Source organism: Heptranchias perlo, chromosome 14 (assembly GCF_035084215.1).
Source record: "Heptranchias perlo isolate sHepPer1 chromosome 14, sHepPer1.hap1, whole genome shotgun sequence".
Taxonomy (NCBI): Eukaryota; Metazoa; Chordata; class Chondrichthyes; order Hexanchiformes; family Hexanchidae; genus Heptranchias; species Heptranchias perlo.
The window spans coordinates 37,462,706-37,484,435 of record NC_090338.1 but is presented as its reverse complement, the minus strand read 5'-3'; the positions used below and the strand labels follow the sequence as shown (position 1 = coordinate 37,484,435).

At 40.6% G+C, this 21,730-nt stretch overlaps 1 protein-coding gene across 2 annotated transcripts in view; it reads left to right on the top strand.

Moving 5' to 3' along the window:
* The first annotated feature begins 2,754 nt into the window (after nucleotides 1-2,754).
* LOC137332445 (A disintegrin and metalloproteinase with thrombospondin motifs 2-like) overlaps nucleotides 2,755-21,730 on the top strand; it is a 205,636-nt gene continuing 186,660 nt past the window's right edge. Inside the window, exons 1-2 of one of the 2 annotated variants that reach the window (XM_067996293.1) lie at nucleotides 2,755-3,179; nucleotides 3,503-3,861. In XM_067996293.1, coding sequence (XP_067852394.1) covers nucleotides 3,098-3,179; nucleotides 3,503-3,861 — 441 coding nt within the window. In that variant the 5' untranslated portion in view covers nucleotides 2,755-3,097. The remainder of the gene's footprint in view (nucleotides 3,180-3,502; nucleotides 3,862-21,730) is intronic. The other variant, XM_067996292.1, reaches the window with a different exon arrangement.

The following is a 21,730-nucleotide window of genomic DNA, read 5'->3' as shown; positions in this document are numbered from 1 at the left end:
CCTCTCAGAATTTTATACATTTCAATGAGATCACCTCTCATTCTTCTAAACTCCAAAGAATATAGGCCCATTTTACTCAATCTCTCCTCAAAGGACAACTCTCTCATCCCGGGAATCAATCTAGTGAACCTTTGTTGCATCCCCTCTAATGCAAGTATATCCTTCCTTAGGTAAGGAGACCAAAACTGTACACAGTACTCCAGATGTGGTCTCACCAGAGTCCTATATAATTGCAGCAAGACTCTTATACTCCAAACCCCTTGCAATAAAGGCTAACATACCATTTGCCTTCCTAATTGCTTGCTGTTAACTTTCTGTGATTCGTGTACAAGGACACTCTAATCCCTCTGACTACCAACATTTCTTAGTGTCTCACCTTTTAAAAAAATATTCTGCTTTTCTATTGTGGATAATTTCACATTTCACAATTTTACAATTTCACAACTTTAAATTGATGATCCCTTGTCACTGGTTCCCAAACCAGAGAAAATAATCTTTTCCTATTCACTCTGTCAAAACTCTTCATAATTTTAAAACCTCTATTACATCTCTTCTTTGCCTTCTCTGCTCCAATGGAAATAGTCTTAGTATATCAAATGCACTGAAATAATCTATGCCACTGAGAAAGATGCTCTGCCATTAAAAGGCTTCCTCACTTACGTCAGTTTAAGTGTCATCTTTTATCAGTTGGTAGCACACTTGTATCTGAGTCAAAGGTTGTGGATTCAAGCTCCACTGTGGACATAATTGTTTCTGAAACTGACGTGCAGTACTGAGAGATTATTACTGCACTGTCAGAGGTTTAAGATCGAGGCTTTTAACAGTACCTTCTTCTGCATGTTCAGATGAATGTAGAAGACCCTATGACACTATGTAAAGAAGAACATGGAATTCTCCAGCAGTCCTCGTTAACATTTCTATCTCAACCAAAAACAGATTAACTGGTCATTCATTTACTTGCTGTTTGTGCAATCTTGCTGTGTGCAAATTGGCCGTTGTGTTTTCCTACCAGCATCTGCACTTCAAAAGTAATCTATTGGCTGTAAGGTGCTTTGGGCTGTGATAAGGCACGATCTAAATACACGTTTGTTCTTTTAATGGCATGGTTCAGAACTAATTAAAGTTGTGACTATAAATCTGAGGCCAAGGACTCTAAAGGCACAAGTCAGGAGTGTGATGGAATACTCTCCACTTGCCTGGATGAGTGCAGCTCCAACAACACTCAAGAAGCTCGACACCATCCAGGACAAAGCTGTCCACTTGATTGGCACCCCATCTACCACCCTAAACATTCACTCCCTTCACCACCGGCGCACTGTGGCTGCAGTGTGTACCATCCACAGGATGCACTGCAGCAACTCGCCAAGGCTTCTTCGACAGCACCTCCCAAACCTGCGGCCTCTAGCACCTAGAAGGACAAGGGCAGCAGGCACATGGGAACAACACCACCTGCACATTCCCCTCCAAGTCACACACCATCCCGACTTGGGAATATATCGCCGTTCCATCATCGTCGCTGGGTCAAAATCCTGGAACTCCCTTCCTAACAGCACTGTGGGAGAACCTTCACCACACGGACTGCAGCGGTTCAAGAAGGCGGCTCACCACCACCTTCTCAAGGGCAATTAGGGATGGGCAATAAATGTTGGCCTTGCCAGCGACGCCCACATCCCATGAACGAATAAAAAAAATAAACCACACCGTCCCAGGCTCCCCGCAGATTGCACAAATGCCCAGATATCTAATAGAATCTTTTTAATAATTATATCCCAAGACGATTCAGAAAACTGTTTCAATATGAATTCTATAGAGGGTATGTTCAATCACTAATGTTGTAACTGAAGGCTCCAGAGAAAATGTATCTGCTCAATTTATTACAGTTCAACGGTTTGCAGAAAGGTGCACTTGATGAGGATGCCAGAGAGCATCCAGCACTCTATTGGAGGGATATGGCTAGACAGTGTTTCCTCTGTAGCACCACAAGGGTTGCTTGTGAAGAAGCTCGACCTTTATCTTTATGCCAGCAACACAAAAGCTGCTGTAGCGGCACCGGAATAATCTGCATTATCAATCTAAAAAAGTCAACACAACATATTGGCTTCACACATCGCTTCTCCTGCCTGTGGAAATCTCTCAGCCAGCACTGTAGATTAGAACTCTGTCCCTTGAATTGAAAAGTTCAAATAAAGTTAACAATCACCAGTTGAACCAATATTGTAGGCGCAAGGGTTTTGCTGTGGGAACCTGGGACTTGCCTGTTCGTACCTTAGCACAATTTCTTCAAGACGTTCTGTGCTCCCATCTATCACCAGGCTCAAATTTGTGAGACCTGTCACAGTTATTTCCGGCTGATATTGTCTCTGGCTGCACCTTTTTGTTATCCAATTGATATATAGGTAAACATCAGTTTTGGAAATTGACGTTGTCCTGAAGAAACTCATTTTAGACGAGATTAGTTTTAAAGATTGTAATTTATTTTCCAAATTCTTAACATTTAATTTCCCTGTTTCTAAAGATGGATAGCATTAGTGCATGCATTTCAAAGATTTTCGTAAAGGGTGTTTCAGATACAAATTTGACGACCAAGACCGACACCAAGATTTCCAATCTGTGCAGTAATGTAGCTGTCTGTAGTATTTTTTTGTAGCTTTTAGGTGACGTTGCCATTAGAGCCTAGAGGGAGCCCTTGCTCAGCAGTCGGAGTACAAGGGGAACCGGAATTCTCAACTTCTAACACAAGATCGTTCAAATCTTCTATTTCTTCGCAAGATCGAGATGTACACGTGGTGGAGCCGAACTGTCTCCTCCCGCTAAGTTTTTTTTCCCGGTGCAGTTGCCGCGATCTGTCAATCACAGTGACTTCATGAAATACGTCCCCGTGTTTTCAATAATTTTCCCAACCTCCCGGCCCCTGGTTCGCTGTCTCCAATCCAGTGACACGGAGTTCAGGACCAACTGAGTGAGACATTAAGGCAGCGCTGCCCGCACCTTCCCCTGGCAGCGCCAATGCTCTGGCGACGCGCGGAGCCGCAGTCTACAGCAGGCGCTCAACTTTAATGCGAAACCTGAACAAGTTTCTGACACTTTCAAGCGTGCAATGGATTACTTCTGTGGAACGCTATATTTTGTCTTTTTATCCTTTCTTCGAGCTGACGGCCTTTACCTAGTTCAGCATGCAGGTATGTACGGGCGGCTTCGCTCACTCTCATGTCCGATTACAAACACTTTTACAAAAGCGGGATTTCCCTGGAGACAGTGTGGTTTGTGTATCCACGGTATCTGGGTTTTTCATTGTATACAGTATTAAGTTTGTTATCGCGAAATACACAATATTTATATCATTTTACATATGTTATCGAGTTGTCACTGTACCAATGAGGCTGTGCAGTTGCGAACTTCAAAGCTATAACATATAAATAATAAACTTAATGAACTCTTGTCAGTAGTTTAATTGCACAAATCGTTTTTGGAAGTTCACTGCATTTTTGCACCTCTATTGCAGATTTACTTCAGGGCAAATTAAAGAACTATGAGCTGATGACTCCAAGCAGCACAGATGTGCAGGGGAGATTTCTATCCCATGCTGTGTCAGCATCTGGCAAAAGACGGTCGAAAAGGCATAGCGGGAGTTTTCAGCAAGCTCCAGCTGATGGACAGTTGTATTATAATGTGACGGTGTTCGGGCAGAAATTTCACCTCCGGCTGAAGCTAAACTCGAGGCTGGTGGCACCTGGAGCGACGGTGGAGTGGCAGGACACGAATGTCACTCGCAAGGAGCCGCTGCATGGAGACTGCGTCTACTCCGGAGATATCATTGATGTACCGGGGGCTTCGGTCGCCATCAGCAACTGCGATGGGCTGGTAAGCAGCATTCCAGCACGCCTTCCACAACAAGCGAACTCACTCCTTCACACATTAACCCCTTTAGTACCGAATCTCCAGTGTACTTTGCAGCATAGAATTCTAGATATGTGATGGATAACGCATGATTGAAATGACAGACCTGACCAGTAACTCTAGCTTTAAATATTCTAGAAAGGGTAGAGGTTAATATAAATTATAGATTAATGGACATTTGTATTCTTAGAATTATACGGTTGAGATTTTTTCAGGTTTATGGGTGATCCTAAAGTTCTCCCACACCACTCCATATTTAACTTCTGTCAACACTTAGTAGATGAGGACTCACTCATTCAAACAAAATATAACACTGCCCACGATATACTTGTACAGCTAAGAATGTAATTTCATAAAGGTGTTATTTTGATTTTCAATGTAATAGTTGTGGGCATCATTTTAAAAAGTGAGGCAGTTGAGTTTAGCTGTCAGGGCAGCATGCTTATCATTCATATTCCTTAACTCAAATATGATCTGATTTGCACGAAGGTGTAAAAATGAAGCATTTTGTATTTGCTTATTGATGGCCATCAAGGGCCAGGAACTGTTAATTAAAAATGCTCATATTTACTTTCTTTTTGCTTTTCACCTGTGCAAGTTAACATATTGCTATGTTTATATTGACAATTGAAACTGTAGCAGGACAGGAAAGCACTGGTCTCTGCAGGTTCCCACAGTTTTCAATGTATTAATGATGATGCTGTCACTTCTGCATCCTCTGTTACCCAGATAACTGGAGCCTACTTCACTCTGGGGTCTGGAGTTACTGTGTGCCAATATTTCATAGGTAGTTAGACTATTTCCAATAATTAGGATTAGAAAAAGAGTCCTGAAAATAGAATTACTTTTTAAAACTGGGTTGGATTAGGGTGAAACTGGCGAACAAGTATGAAATCTGAGTGTGGATCTTTGGGTTGGTTACATGGATCACCTTATATGTTAGACTTCACTTTTTGCACTCTGAAGTGAGATGGATTATTTGAAAGATTGTTGCTGCATGTGGCACGTACAGTACAGTTCCTCATTGGTTTGGTCCTCTAATCAATTTCACACACACATCTTTTAGGCTTTTGCTAGTTTAAAATCCAACATAATCTAATTTATAAACCCTGCCTGAGAACTATCAGGGGGTTGTTGAGTAGATTGCTTTTGTATTAGTCTGGAATGGTGGAGTGCAGTGACCTCCATGTAAGGGAGCGTGAAGAAAACCACATTAAAAGGGCCTGTGTCATTCCAGTGGAAAAGGTAAGAGGCAGTGTGATAATGGTAAATCTGAGAACAGCGTCAGCTATTTTCATAGCAGTTCAAGCCTGAGTAATGAAATCAGTGATGGCAAAAGAAATACAAACCCATTGCAAATTTGTGCCATGATTATGTTTTTAAAAATAAACTACAACAGTGTTGTTCAGAACTTAATTTTTGCTTTTTTGATACTTTCAATATGTAATCTGCATTCAAACACAAATTTCTTGCAAGCCGTGGATTTAAAGGGAAGTTGTCAATAACTCATAAATGTTGAGGCTCTTGTGGCAAAGGTAATACAAATGGGAACATCATAGCTGCCACAAATTACAGTTGGCAGCATTTGAAAACAGCTTGTATTATAGGTGTAATGCTACCTGGAGTGATTCTAGCAGGCTCACTGTAGGCACCAGTCCAGAGACTGCAGCATGCACACTGCTGTAGATCTTTGACTTTTCAAGTGCAACATAGCAGGCACGAAGAATCCCTTGTAGTGTTCCCTCATGACACTGCACTATATACAGGCATGAAACACAGCTGGAGAGAGTTGTTTTTCCTATTGTCAAAAATCAATATTACAAGTGGGGAAAAGAGAGATATGATGCCCAGAATTACTATAGATAAAGAGGAGATGAAAATATGCCATTACTTACACAAAAATAGTATTTCTCACTTTCAAATTGTTATAATTTGGTAGAAATTACCATTTTATTTATCTATTATTTTTGTTGAGGCAGTTTGTGCATGTGGTGCAGGGAACTTTTGGCATTGCACTAGGTATGGTAGGAATGAGTTTCACCAGTTACCTGTAAATGTTGTTAAAGTAAAGGGGTCAAAGACAATGGCTTGTTTCACTCAGGAGACCTGGAGTGATTTAGCTTCTGTTACTAAAGTAGAAGCATTCCTACAGGTCAGGGTCTGGAAAATTGATGAATGGGCACTATATGAATATCAATATACTTCATATGGCTCTAAGTGGTACTGGGGTCAGGGATGCATAAACTTTGAATATCGCCAGCTTAGATGGTATTCACAGCTTCTACAGTGCCTTACTAGTCTGCAGCCCCAATATGATTTTGCATGAAACATTTATATAGGTTTGTTCCTACTGGATTACACCGGAGGTGTTTTGGACTGAATCCACTACTGTGCAAGAGGCGTTTTGTATTTGGGTTCACATACAGTATTAAGATTATAGAGCAGGAAAGACAGCTTTATTTTCTTGAATGGTGATAAGCACTGGATCAACTAGAGTGCAATGCTTATAATCAATCAGTTCAGTCATAAGCTTATTCACTATATTTGCCACAAATGCAAAACAGTTTCTTTCACCAATTTTGCAATCATGCACTTGGTTATTAATTAGACTCAAATAATAAGTTAGCAATGATAGTAATCAATGGATATTATCAATTTATAATTCCTGGATTTCAGTGCTAGAATTCAGGGACAAACATTGTGAGGTGACAAGATAAGTTTATTAAGACCATAATATTTACACAGTGCTTCTTAATCTGAACCCACTGTTAACTCGGATGAAATCTGATTGGACTGCCTTGGTATTAATGGAGATGTTCAAATCACATCAAATGTAGCCACTAGAAATTGGTTGTTTAACCTTGTTAGCATTAGGTTCCAGATGTTGTCCCCTTAACCTTGTTAGCTGTAGGTTCCATTGAAGAGTATGTGGTGTGTTGCTGTCTGTCAGGTATGTGAAAAGCAGGCCTTGTATTGTAGCTGACAAGTGATTTCCATAAAGGAACCACAGGAATAATTGATGTACTTGATAATTGATATAGCTACTTTGAAAATTAGTACATTTTTTCATTTTTATCAAATAATAAGGTAAACCAATTTAGATTAATGCATTTGTTAGGTTCATAGTGTAGGGGGGTATTTTTGTGCCTCGGCTGCTGGCATGGAGCCTTCCCTGCTCGCAACACAAATATGAAATTCAGATGGATACTGTCTATAATTTTTCAACCAGATGGCTGCTTGGGGACAAGGGGTATCCCTGACTACCTGCCTCACGACTTCTGTCAGGAACCTGAGTACAGACACCCTGGAGAGCTACAGTTGCAGCCATGCCTCCATCAGAACTCTGATAGAGCAGACCATTGGCATTTTAAATGGTTCCGCTGTCTGGACAGGTCTAGAGGGGCACGAGAAAACGGTGCAGGAATGATGTGACGCTCTTGAAACCTCTATTCACGCTCTCCTTCATGCTTTGAAAGCCAGAGGAAATGCTTGACCCTAGAGCCAAGATGGCTGTAGACTGAGTTCCCGTTGAAGCTGTCAGAGCTGTTGCTAGAAGTTCCATCACTGCGGGCCCCACTGCAGTGTTCATAGAGCTGACCACTTGCTCCATGGGGTTGACTGCACGGTCTTGATGCTGTGTGCGAAGACCCCACATAACTTCCTCCATGCTCTCTGACCATAGTGTGCAAGGCCAATGCACTTATGTATTCCTGGTATATAGGCATCAGTCTTGTGTAGATTGGGTCCTTGAAGTCTACTTCTGTGTCTGCTTGGATGCAAGCTTGCCCTCTGGCGAGCTGGCTCCTTGGCAGTCCTATTCCCCTGCCCTTGCTCCTGCACACTTGTGCAGGCTGAATCTTCTGAATGCAGACACCTCTACCTGACCCTCTAAACTACATGGGTTGCTAGTCTCTGAACTGTTGCTTGCTAGATTGAGGTCGAGTGATGCTTCATCTTCAGGAAGGCTGTCCTCCTTTTTCTCTGCTTCCACTGGACTCTCTATATGTTGGCCTTGAAAGGGAAGAGAGGGGGAAGGGTTAGCATTTAGTGGCAAGGGTAACAGAGACAGATGAGTGGCTGCTCAAAGTAGTAGCACTTCATCATGCATAGTATGTGAGGGTGAGATTGCAATGAGAAGGGAAAGAGGGTGAGATGGCCAAAAACTCTGCATGATGTATCCTCCAGCCTCACCAGTCGCTATGCTCCTGATGTGCTTCCTGTCCACAATGCCCATGACCTGCTCTTCTAATGGGGCTAGTACGTGGATTGATGGTGGCTCTCCTGATCGCTTGTATTGTGTGTCAGCTTGTCCTGCAAATAAAGAAGGCAGTGTGTTAATGGCAGCCTAGTAAGATGTTTTGAGGGTATGCATGTCAGTGTAAAATAGTGTGAATGGTGTGTCAAGGATGGCACAGGTGTGAGGAAGTGAAGGAAGTAATTGTGAGGACAGTAGCAGGTGCAGAGTATGGCAGTGACAGCAGAAGAAGATGGAGTGAAGAGTGGCATCAATGATTGGAGGAGAGTTATGGAAGGTAATGAGAGATATGAGTTAGGAAACTTACCGTAGCAGCCCTTGTCAGATCATTAAACTTCTTTCTGCTTTGCAGCCAGGTCCTGAGTGCAGTGCTTCTTGCGTCAACTCGCTCTGCCACCTCTGCCCACTGGTGCTAGGAAGCTCGCCCGGAGACTCTTCTGCCACTGAGTGGAAAGAGGACCTCCCTCCTCCAGCTGATCTCCTCCAACATCACCTCCAGAGCAGCGTTGGAAAATCAGGAGGGGGGGAGTGTCCTCCTGTATTACCTCTGCCTATTATTTTTATTGTTCAATTCAGTTGAATGAAGCCAAAATGTACCTCTTTAAGAGGTGCAGACTGTCTTTAAATGGCGTCAATGACGTCCGATTTCCTGCCCCCCCCATTAGACCAGTTGCCAATGAACAACACAAATAGTGCTGGCAGCTCGCCAATTTTAATCAAATGAGGCATGAGCACCAATATGGATCGTGCTTCTTGCATATGTGATCGGGCGAGCGGAGCGATCACTTCGCTAATCTCCCAACAAACTACGAATCTGAACCAATTTGTCCCTCATTCCTTCTTGGGGGTGAAGTGGTCAGGGGAGCCTGGGGGAAGACTAAAGAGGAAAACTGACATTGTCCAGCTTTCTAAACTTAAATCATACCTTCTGTTGGTTATCTATAAAGTGGCATCAACAACAGACAAGACAGTGCAGCCCAGACTGTCTCATGTTCTCTGACTACGTGGACACGTGGGGACAAATGGCCTGCAGGAGATTAAAATTGGAGTGAATGAATCAAGATCTGAACCAATTTAAACTAAGTTGCTGTAGAACACAATGTGGATGTCTACAAGAGACACATTCTGATGTTTGAAATTGTTTACCTCATAGTAACTTAATAAAATGTCTTGTGATAGGGCTTCCTAGCAAGCTTAAGTTGGTTATAATATCCAGATTCTGTGAGTCATGCAATTTTCCTAAAATTAGATGTTTGTCCCTGTAGACTTGCAGGCAATATTTCTGACAGTTTAATTCATTTGGTTGTCTTTGTGAAACAATGAAGAGTAAAAAATAAAGCTAAAAAGCAAAACAACAAAAAAATCAGTGCAAGTTAGACAGTTTACAGAAAAAGTTTTAAACTCAAGGTCATCATCCAAGTTATTATTTTGAACATGTTCTATATTGATACATGCACAGCACAGACAAAAGGAATGCCTTTAAAAGGGCATTGCAGAGAAATTGAGGATCTTTTCAGTGTTTGGTTACTTCATCCAATGACATAATCAAAAAAAAGTTTATTGAAAAGTTGTTCTCTGACAACCAATCTTTCATAAGTGCACATTTACACTGAATTATAAAACAAAATAACATCATGCACTTTCCATAATTTGCAGCTATTATTAATATATTTATTTTATACAAAACATCTAAATATTAAAGCTGCCCCACCATTAAATGCTTTCTGTGGCTAAGCAGCTTACATGACAAAGAAATCATGTCCCTAATGTGATTGGTTTTGAAGATATCTGCTCTTCAGTAGTTGCGATTGATACCAGGTAGTGCAGGTTGTGTACACTTATCAGGTGGTAATTTGTTCTTTGCTCCCAAATCTTGCCAGTCAGAATGAAGAATTAAGGGTGAGGAGCAGCAGTCAGTACTATAAGGCCGTTAACCGTGCACAAAAGATTGATCTGTGGGCAGAGTCACATGCTGCTGCTCCTGCTTTACATCTTGTCGTAAGTACAGATGAAATTCATGGTTTAATGATACTAATGACATGTGAATGTGTCCATTCAGTGTACATGGGCACCATTGGGTGCAAAAGACAAGAAAGCAGTTCATTGACAAAGATGGCAACATTTTAATGCTAAAATAGTGATATGTTGAAAAAGAATTTTTGATATGTTACCTTCATTCACCGTAACCTTCTTGTCCTGCCCTGACTCAAAGAAATGTAGGTTCCCCTATCTTAACAGCTGGAACAAGCTCCTTGTGTAATATCCTATTCAAATGAGTCTTTTGACACACACAACTTATGAATGAAGTTAGAGAAGAAAGTAGTATGAGAAGCACAATATGACTGCTTACAAAGCTAATTAATCCATTGATGAGAATCAAAAACAACCATGCTCTAAATACACATGAGGAATATTGTGCACAATATAGACATGAACAATGTTAAGTGTGAAGCATCTTGGATCATTACTACGTTAAAGGCGATATAAAAATGCAAGTTTTTGTTCTCGTGGTAAGTGCCTGCACAGAAATAAAATACTTTATGTACCTGAAAACTACAATTATCTGGGTAAAGCAGAGGAAGAATGTACAAAATTCACCCCCCCATGTCTTGCTATCAGCAACTCGAAAAATCGGACTTTGGCGGCCGTACAAAACAACGATATCGAATCGGCAGCCCATGAGGTCAATGGAAAAGTATTTTTTTATTTGTTCATGGGATGTGGGCGTCGCTGGCAAGGCCAGCATTTATTGCCCATCCCTAATTGCCCTTGAGAAGGCCAGCATTTATTGCCCATTCCCAATTGCCCTTGAGAAGGCCAGCATTTATTGCCCATCCCTAATTGCCCTTGGGCGGGGTGTAAAATGGGCTGCCGAGCTATTGCCGAAGACCAATTTCACCCACGTTGTCTTTGGAACTACTGCTATGTTGGTAATATGTTCTTTTCTCACAAATAAGCAGCTTTACTTCTGGTCAGTCCACAAAAATAAATCTAGGTACTGTGGCATTTCTGGTTTGGCAACTTTGTATATTCATTATATTCAACATTTGCTTTTCTTCGTTTGCCCAATTAAGATCTTTCTATTTCTCCGGGCTACAGGCTGGACTTCTGCTCCATTCTCAGAGTTTTAATTGTTTGGGTTAGTTTTGGATCCTGGTACTTTTTGAGGTTTTTTTTCGGCTGTGACTTCAATGCCCTTCTGTCTCTTGTTGTTGCCCACAAATGTGTGACCTTTCCGTTTTCACTATCATTCTACATGTTGATGCATTCCCCCCTATGCTCCCCTTTTCATATTTACTGCTCTGGATTGCCATTCAAAGGAAACCATATTTTTTCAAATGTAGGTATTGAAAACCAAATTAAATGCAGAAAGGAACAGTCAGCCAGGAGGGTGGTATATTCTTAAAATGAGATCCTGCTGTAATGAAGGCCCAAACACAGGATATTATTGGAAGAAGGTGAGACTCACGACTTCAGCAGTCCCATGTCTTCTGCAATAAATTTGAGCAGAGGAGCACTGAGAAAATTAGGAAATGAAAATGATGATAGTGGCACCAATCAGGATATGTGGGACAGTTTGTGAACAAGTTTAAATGTGCCGGCTATGAAACAGAAAAATATTGAGTAATGAGCCATATAACTTATATTAACATATAAGTAAGAACCAGGGCAGCTTTGACCATCGGTTCACTGGTGTAGCAGATGAGTGCCAGAGATAATTATTAATACAACTATTGCCTATTTGATATCATTCCTCTAAATAAAATAGACAACAAAAAATTAACTGCAGTAGCAAAAACAAAGGCTTCAGCAAAAGAAAAAGACATAAATCAAAGCAGATAGAAGATAAAAAACAAGATAACAAGAGACACACAAAAGTAATTTTTTTACAATGTCAGTTTTCATAGTGAGCCATAATTGCATTTTGCAATTTTTCCCCTGAGCATTGCCACAGGAGATCCCCTAGTTACTGTAAATTAACCAAGTCCTATGAATAAATTATTGGATGTGAAGTATTATCATATCTAATGAGTAACAACAACATCTTATACATCAAATTATTTTTGTCTAACAATCTGTTTTCTACACTCAGTAAATACAGATGCCATTGGTAACTTTCTCATTTGATATACAGCTACATTAGTAATTATTTTTGTCAAAATGGAATAGTTTAGTGAATGTAACTGCAAGGAGTCTCAGTTAACAGAAGTGTGTGGAAGCAAAGCAGTTGAGATAAGTTAATTGGAGCATTTACTTCTTTCTAGAAAATTACAAAATTCTTTAAAAACATCAGAAAATCCTTACAATATATTGGGCAATCTTTATCTCTGGCTGATTCAGATAATCAAATATTGCAGATTTTGAAGTTTTGGATAACGGAGATTCCACGTATCGCAGAGATCAGTAATTCCATTACAGATTTTAGGTATCGCTGCATCAGCCAGCAGTTTTGTTCTGTAATGCAATTATCCATCAACTATTGTCATGTTTCCATAAATATTAGTATATTGTTAGCTGGATCCAGAAGCTAGTGTTTGAGATAGATCTATTGGATACACACTGCTCAGGGCAGATTTTGTCTTTGAGCTTGTTGTGATATCTTATGGAATTAATTGAGTATCTGACAAAACTTGGTCTGTGGAGAAACCAGATTCCAGAATAGTAATTAGTCTGTGAAAAATATCACATCAGCAAAATTGATGAGGATCGATGTGACTTCGTCAATATATCTGTAAATGGGAGACGTTTGCTTTGTTTTAAGTATTCAACAAAACATTCAATCTATTCACAGCTAGCTCAGCAACACTGGAACAAAATTTTTTAAAAACTGCAGATTCTGGAAATCTGAAACAAAAACAGAAAATGCTGGAAACCCGCAGCAGGTCAGGCAGCACCTGTGGAAAGAACAGACAAGTTAACATTTCAGGTGTAGATCCTTCATCAGAACTGCTGATGAGGGGGCCACACCGGAAGTATCAACTGTTGTTATGTAAGCAAACACAGCAGAGTTGCCATTTTTTGAACATACAGTTTTGGTCTCCATACTTAAGAAAAGACATACTTGCTCTCGAGGCAGTACAAAGAAGGTTCACTCGGTTAATCCCGGGGATGAGGGGGCGGACATATGAGGAGAGGTTGAGTAGATTGGGACTCTACTCATTGGAGTTCAGAAGAATGAGAGGCGATCTTATTGAAACATATAAGATTGTGAAGGGTCTTGATCGGGTGGATGCAGTAAGGATGTTCCCAAAGATGGGTGAAACTAGAACTAGGGGGCATAATCTTAGAATAAGGGGCTGCTCTTTCAAAACTGAGATGAGGAGAAACTTCTTCACTCAGAGGGTGGTCGGTCTGTGGAATTTGCTGCCCCAGGAAGCTGTGGAAGCTACATCATTAGATAAATTTAAAACAGAAATAGACAGTTTCCTAGAAGTAAAGGGAATTAGGGGTTATGGGGAGCGGGCAGGAAATTGGACATGAAGCTGAGTTCGGATCGGTCAATGCCCTGTGGGTGGCGGAGAGGGCCCAGGGGCTATGTGGCCGGGTCCTGCTCCGACTTCTTGTGTTCTTTAGATTTGTGGTTGGGATCAGATCAGCCATGATCTTATTGAATGGCGGAGCAGGCTCGAGGGGCCGATTGGCCTACTCCTGCTCCAATTTCTTATGTTCTTATGTTCTTATGAGACTGCAAACTGAAGTCCCGTAAGGTTGGACATAAAAGATGTCATGGACCTATTCGAAGATGAGCAGGGGTGTTCTCCCAGTGTCATGGTCAACATTTATCCTTCAGCCAACACATCAAAAGCAGATGAACTGGTCTTTATCTCATTGCTGTTTGTGGGACCTTGCTTTGTGGAAATTGGCTGCTATGTTTACTTACATAACAACAGGGATTATACTTTCAATGTAATTCATGGGCTGTGAAACACTTTGGGACTACCTGAGGATGTGAAAGGCGTTATATAAATGCAAGTTCTTGTTCTTCATCACTAAAACCTATTACATGTGATTCTATCCCCAGTGTACTTAAATATGTACAGCTTACCATACACCATCCTTTATTAAGTGAGTGGATGAGGGTAGTACCACTTATTCAACTTTGGCCTACGTTCTCTGCTTTAGGGACAAGCAGGTGTTGTATCTCTGAATCCCTTTACTTACATCAATATCAGTTGGCATCTGTAGACTAAGTTTCATATAAGTAAAGGGATAATGAACAATATAGTATGGAAGGAGCATGTGGATTTACTAACAGATAATCCCATACTGGTCTTCATCACCTCATCCAGACTCTTGAGGCCAAGAAGTTGCACACAGCTTTTTTCTGTCTGACAATTTTCAGTTACTGTGACCCCTTGGCCTGGTGGCTGAACACTATCTTTTCTTTATGTGCCTTTGACATCATGAAAACTTTTTTAGGATATCCTGCCGAGTCCTATCAGGTGGGATAATGCCCAATCATCTTGGTATTTCAAAGGATCACAAGATAATTATGGACGAGGAAGGCCTTTCGGTCTATCTTAGTTCATCCATACAAAAAGATGCTAAAGTCCTCGCATTGCAGCATCCAATTGTTTCTTAAATGATTTCTGGATTTTCACCTCACCACTTTATCTCTTTCAACTTCATATTTAACAATTTTGACATCATTTATGGGGTACACATGTTGCTCATTTTCCCTTCATGTGTGCAGTATTTTACACTTGTCTACATGAAATTTTATCAGTCATTGTCCTGCCTTCCTACATATTTTGTTCAATTCGTTCTGTAATCTTAAGCTGCCGCCTCCGATTCCACTGCCCCTCCTAGTTTGGTATTTTCTGCAAATTTTACCAGTTTGCATTGCTTCCTCCACGTTAGTAACCTTGGTATTTCTTCTTTTCTACCTCATTCGTTTAACTTTCCAAACAGCACATCTGGATTCCAGCCAACCTGGTATATTACAAGGGTCAAGAGTCTCATTTCCTTCTTGTTAAGGTGCTAAACTGTGATTGTACAGTTGAGTGCTGAATGGGTGCCCTAATTCACCACTAGTGTTAAACAGTTGCTTATTGGAAAAGGCATTTCCAGACAAATAACCACGTAAGGGACCTTAACACCTGCCAGATGGAAATCACCCTCTTGAAGTTTATAAATGTAACTATTAATAATGTTGACAAGCCAAAAAAGAAATAAAAACTGAAAAGTTAATTATGTCTCTCCTAGTTTGCCAGTGGTCCATTGGGCTTTGTCTTTATTCTTTGATTTTCACTTTAAACTAAATAATACCTTTGTTAAGATAGTGGAATTTCATGCAAAATATTAATGTGATTGTTACCAATATTGCGCAGTGTAATTTCAAGACATATGAAGCCTAAGCAACATTTGATGATTCTTGCTTTTGATTGCTAATATATTGCCTTCAGGAGCTTCTACCAGTCCCAATTTGTATTATAAGCATGGATTATTTTTCCAGATTAACTAACGACTATTCACACTTCGGATATTTTAAACTTCAGGGAGAGTATTAATGATAACCATTTCTAGGAGAAATACCATCAATAAAAAATGAATTGTGGTAAAATGCTTCCTCAGCAGCTTCCTTCCTGCTTTTAATCTCAGTGGAGGTCTTTTAAATATGTATTTAGTTACATATGCAATGATTCCAAGTTTGCAGCTGTCTGCTTTGTGGGAGGTCTGACCAGGAAACTGCTGTGTTATTGGTTTATTGGGCTACAGGAGATTGTAGTGCCATTTGGTAGATGCTGATATGGTTGGGTGTCTGAAACACTATCAACTGTGATTTGAGATTATGTATAGCAGATAAGATCTTTAAAGTGTGAATTAATGGGGGCTTGTGAGAAGAGAACAGTGATAATCATGGGTGATTTTAATCTACATATAGATTGGAAGAATCTGATTGGCAAAAGTAGCCTGGAAGATGAGTTCATAGAGTGCTTTTGGGACAGTTTCTTAGAGCAGCATGTTCTAGAGCCAACCAGAGAGCAGGCTATTCTAGATCTGATAATGTGTAATGAGACAGGATTAATTAATGGCCCCATTGTAAAGGAGCCTTTACGTGGCAGTGATCACAATATGATTGAATTTCGCATTCAGTTTGAGGCAGAGAAGAGTAAGTCTAAGACTACTGTTTTAAACTTAAATAAGGACAATTATGAGGGCCTGTTGACAGAGCTGGCTAAAGTGAACTGGGAAATTAGGCTAAGGGATAGGTCAGTAGAGATGCAGTGGCAGACATTTAATGAGTTTTTCATGACACTCAGCAAAGATACATTCCCGTGAGAAAAGAAAGACTCCAGGGGAAGGACGTACTATCCGTGGCTACCTAAGGAAGTTAAAGACAGTATCAAATTGAAAGAAAAAGCATACAATTCTGCGAAGATTAGTGGCAGGTTAGAAGATTGGACAGAATATAAAAAACAGCAAAGAATGACTAAAAGAATAATAAAGAGGGAGAAATTAGAGCACACGAGAAAGCTTGCTAGAAGTATAAAAACAGATAGTAAGAGTTTCTACTGGCATTTAAAAAGGAAAAGAGTAAAGTGAGCGTTGGTCCTCTAGAGAGTGAGTCTGGGGAATTAGTAATGGAGAATAAAGAAATGGCGGATGAATTGAACAGATATTTTGTGTCCGTCTTCACTGTAGAGGATACAAATAACATGCCAGAAATAATTGTGAATCAAGAGGTGAAAGGGAGGGAGGAACTTAAAACATTTACAATCACCAGGGAAAGGGTTCTGAAAAAAATATTAGAATTAAAAGCTGACAAGTCCCCAGGTCCTGACGGACTTCATCCTAGGGTCTTAAAAGTAGTGACTGCAGAGATAGTCGATGCATTGATATTAATTTTCCAAAATTCCCTAGATTCTGGAACGGTCACATCAGATTGGAAAATAGCGAATGTAACTCTTCTATTCAAGAAAGGAGGGAGATAGAAAGCAGGAAACTACAGGCCAGTTAGCTTAACATCTGTCATAGGGAAAATGCTAGAATCTATTATTAAGGAGGTTATAGCAGGGTACTTAGAAAATCTCAATGCAATCAAGCAGAGTCAACACGCCTTTGTGAAAGGGAAATTGTGTTTGACTAACTTATTAGAGTTCTTTTGAGGAAGTAACAAGCAACGTGGATAAAGGGGATCCTGCGGATGTGATGTACTTGGATTTCCAGAAGGCTTTTGACAAGGTGCCACATCAAAGGCTACTACACAAAGTAAGAGCTCATGGTGTAGGGGGTAACATATTAGCATGGATAAAGGATTGGTTAGCTAACAGGAAACAGGCATAAATGGGTCATTTTCAGGTTGGCAAGATGTAACGAGTGGAGTGCCACAAGGATCAGTGCTTGGGCCTCAACTATTTTCAATCTATATCAATGACTTGGATGAAGGGACCGAATGTATGGTTGCTAAATTTGCTGATGACAAAGGTAGGTAGGAAAGTAAGTTGTGAAGAGGACATAAGGAGTCTGCAAAGGGATATGGATAGGTTAAGTGAGTGGGCAAAAATTTGGCAGGTGGAGTATAATGTGGGAAAATGTGAACTTGTCCACTTTGGCAGGAGGAATAGCAAAGCAGTATATTGTTTAAATGGAGAGAGATTGCAGAACTCTGAGGTACAGAGGGATCTGGTGTCCTGGTACATGAATCATAAAAAGTTAGTATGCAGATACAGCAAGTGATCAGGAAGGCAAATGGAATGTTGTCATTTATTGCAAGGGGAATGGAATATAAAAGTAGAGATGTTTTGCTCCAGTTTTACAGGGCATTGGTGAGACCACATCTAGAATACTGTGTGCAGTTTTGATCTCCTTATTTAAGAAAGGACTTAATTGCTTTAGAGGCGGTTCAGAGAAGGTTCACTCTACTGATTCCTGGGATGAGGGGGTTATCTTATGAGGAAAGTTTGGACAAGTTGGGACTGTATACATTGGAGTTTAGAAGAATGAGAGGTGATGTTATTGAAACATATAAGATCCTGAGGAGACTTGAAGGGGTAGATGCTGAGAGGATGTTTCCCCTTGTGGGAGAGACTAGAACTAGGGGCCATAGTTTAAAAATAAGGAGACTCCCATTTAAGACGGAGATGAGGAAACATTTTTTCTCTCAGAGGGTCGTGAGTCTGTGGAACTCCCTTCCCCAGAGAGCGGGGTCATTGAATATTTTTAAGGCGGAGTTAGATAGATTCCTGATTAACAAGGGAGTCAAAGGTTATAGTAGGTAGACAGGAAAGCAGAGTTGAGATCACAATCAGATCAGCCATGATCTTATCAAATGGCAGAGCAGGCTCGAGGGGCCGAATGGCCTACTCCTGCTCTTAATTCGTATGTTCGTAATTACCAAAGCTATGTTATATTTTAGTCACAGACCTAGTGTATATCAGCCTATGTTACACGCAGATGCCATTGTGACATTACTACTTTGCTGTCAGATCGATTCGTAAGCAGTGTGACATCTTAGTGAAGATGACCTGGGTTCTTTGCCACTATTGAACCCATCAATTTGGTGCATATTATGTCTGCATTAAACCAGTGAGATTTGCTGCAACATTGAAAATATTTTGAATAGTGGTACAGAAGTTTGTTTGAGTCCGGCAGTGGAGTAAATGGCATAATTTCTCCTTGAGAAGGAGAAATGCTGTTTTTTTAATTTGAGGGGAAAAGTCTAGATGGCACAGGGGTAGTGAAGCAAATAATCCATTAGAAATAAGCAGCAGCGTGTTAGTGTTAATCAACACAGCTTGATAACAATGAGGTTGAGAAAGAATAACACATGGATTGAGTCTGGCCTCGGGAGTGATAAAATATCTGCAGCCATTTTCCTTTTAATAATTTATTTGATTCTTCTTTCTTTTTTCCCTTGAGAAGTCGTCTCCCCTACAGCCATTCCCCAGCAAATAGGACCTTTTTTTTTATTCGTTCACGGGATGTGGGCGTCGCTGGCAAGGCCAACATTTATTGCCCATCCCTAATTGCCCTTCAGAACTGGATAAGTACTTGAAAGGAAAAAATTTGCAGGGCTACGGCGATAGGGCGGCGGAGTGGGACTAGCTGGATTGCTCTTGCATTGAGCCGGCGCAGACTTGATGGGCCGAATGGCCTCTTTCCGTGCTGTGACCTTTCTATGATTCTATAAGCTTCCTGCTTCTTGTTCAGCTCATAGCACCCTACTCATTAGGGCTTTGGCTGGCAGGGTTATCTGGAGCCGAGTGAAAAGAATCCCAACAGCCAGTGAAAGTTTATGAGGCTAGAACTTCTAGACTATCTCTCCCAGCATCCCGGCCTCAACCAGTCTTCCTGGCAACCTGTCCCAGCTGTTGATTGCTTACAATATACATTTCCAGACAACTATCCCAAATTTACAATCCACAAGTCTAAATCTGTGCCCTCTTATCCTTCTACCCTGGCACATCTGAAAGTGTTGCTTTAGGTTTACTTTCCCTTTCCTCCGTTGGTCCAGCTGTATACCCTGTCAAGCTCTCTTTGTGAGATTTTGGCTAACTCCTCGGAGTCCACAATCCCCCCTAACTTGGCATAATGTACACATTTCATTGCTAAATCAATGTTGCCCAGCACCAGCACGTACTCGGAAGATTACCCAACATTTCAGTTTTTGTTGCAATGTAATTGTTTTTATTACTAAAGTTTTCTCAAATGTCCATGAACTTCTTCAATATTCAAATCATCATAACTGTTGTTGAAATTTATCCAGTTTGGTAGTGCAGTTTTTTTTTAATGTAAAAGTTTAATCAAAGAAGGGACTTGTACTTATGTTTTATATGTGTTCTTTTTGTTAATTCAGCAAAAGAGGACCAAGAAATTGATAAAGAAAGGGAAAATAGAATATGAGAGTAAACTAGCGAGAAACATAAAAACGGATTGTAAAAGCTTCTATAGGTATGTAAAAAGGAAAAGACTGGCAAAGGCAAATGTGGGTCCCTTACAAACAGAGACGGGAGAATTTATAATGGGGAATAAGGAAATGGCAGAGAAATTAAACAAATACTTTGTGTCTGTTCACAGAAGAAGACACAAAAAACCTCCCAGAAATACTAGAGAACCAAGGGACTGGCGAGAATGAGAAACTGAAGGAAATCAGTAAAAAAATAGTACTAGGGAAATTAATGGGACTGAAAGTTGATAAATCCCAAGGACTTGATGATCTACATCCCAGGGTTTTGAAAGAGGTGGCTATAGAGACAATGTATGCATTGGTTGTCATCTTCCAAAATTCTATAGATTCTGGAATGGTTCCTGCAGATTGGAGGGTAGCAAATGTAACCCCACTATTTAAGAAAGGAGGGAGAGAGAAAACAGGGAACTACAGACCTGTTAGCCTGACACCAGTAGTAGGGAAAATGCTAGAATCTGTTATAAAGGATGTGATAACAGGACACTTAGAAAATAATAATAGGATTTGGCAGAATCAACATGGATTTATGAAAGGGAAATCATGTTTGACAAACCTATTGGAGTTCTTTGAGGATGTAACTAGGAGAATAGATAAGGGGGAACCAGTGGATGTGATGTATTTGGATTTTCAGAGGGCTTTCGATAAGGTCCCACACAGGAGGCTGGTGAACAAAGTTAGAGCACATGGAATTGGGGGTAGTATACTGGCATGGATTGAGAATTGGTTAACAGACAGAAAACAGAGTAGGAATAAACGGGTCTTTTTCAGTTTGGCAGACTGTGACTAGTGGGGTACCGCAGGGATTGGTGCTTGGGCCCCAACTATTCACAATCTATATCAATGATTTGGACGAGGGGACCAAATGTAATATTTCTAAGTTTGCTGATGACACAAAACTAGGTGGGAATGTGAGTTGTGAGGAGGATGCAAAGAGGTTTCAAGGGAATATAGACAGGCTAAGTGAGCGGGCAAAAACATGGCAGATGGAATATAATGTGGAAAAATGTGAAGTTATCCACTTTGGTAGCGATAACAGAAATGCAGAGTATTTTTTAAATGGTGAGAGATTGAGAAACGTTGATGTTCAAAGGGACCTGGGTGAACTTGTATCACTGAAAGCTAACATGCAGGTGCAGCAAGCAATTAGGAAGGCAAATGGTAAGTTGGTCTTCATTACAAGAGGATTTGAGTACAGGAGTAAAGATGTCTTACTGCAATTATATAGCGCCTTGGTAAGACCGCATCTGGAGTATTGTGTACAATTTTGGTCTCTTTACCTAAGAAAGGATATACTTGTCATAGAGGGAGTGCAACAAAGGTTCACCAGACTGATTCGTGGGATGGCGGGATTGTCGTATGAGGAGAGATTAAGTAGACTAGGCCTGTAGTCTCTAGAGTTTAGAAGAATGAGAGGTGATCTCATTGAAACATACAAAATTCTTACAGGGCTCGACAGGGTAGATGCAGGGAGGATGTTTCCCCTGGCTGGAGAGTCTAGAACCAGGGGTCACAGTCTCAGAATAAAGGGTAGGCCAGTTAGGACTGAGATGAGGAGAAATTTCTTCACTCAGAGGGTGGTGAATCTTTACCCCAGAGGGCTGTGGAGGCTCAGTCATTGAGTACATTCAAAACAGAGATGGATAAATTTCTAGATATTAAAGGCATCA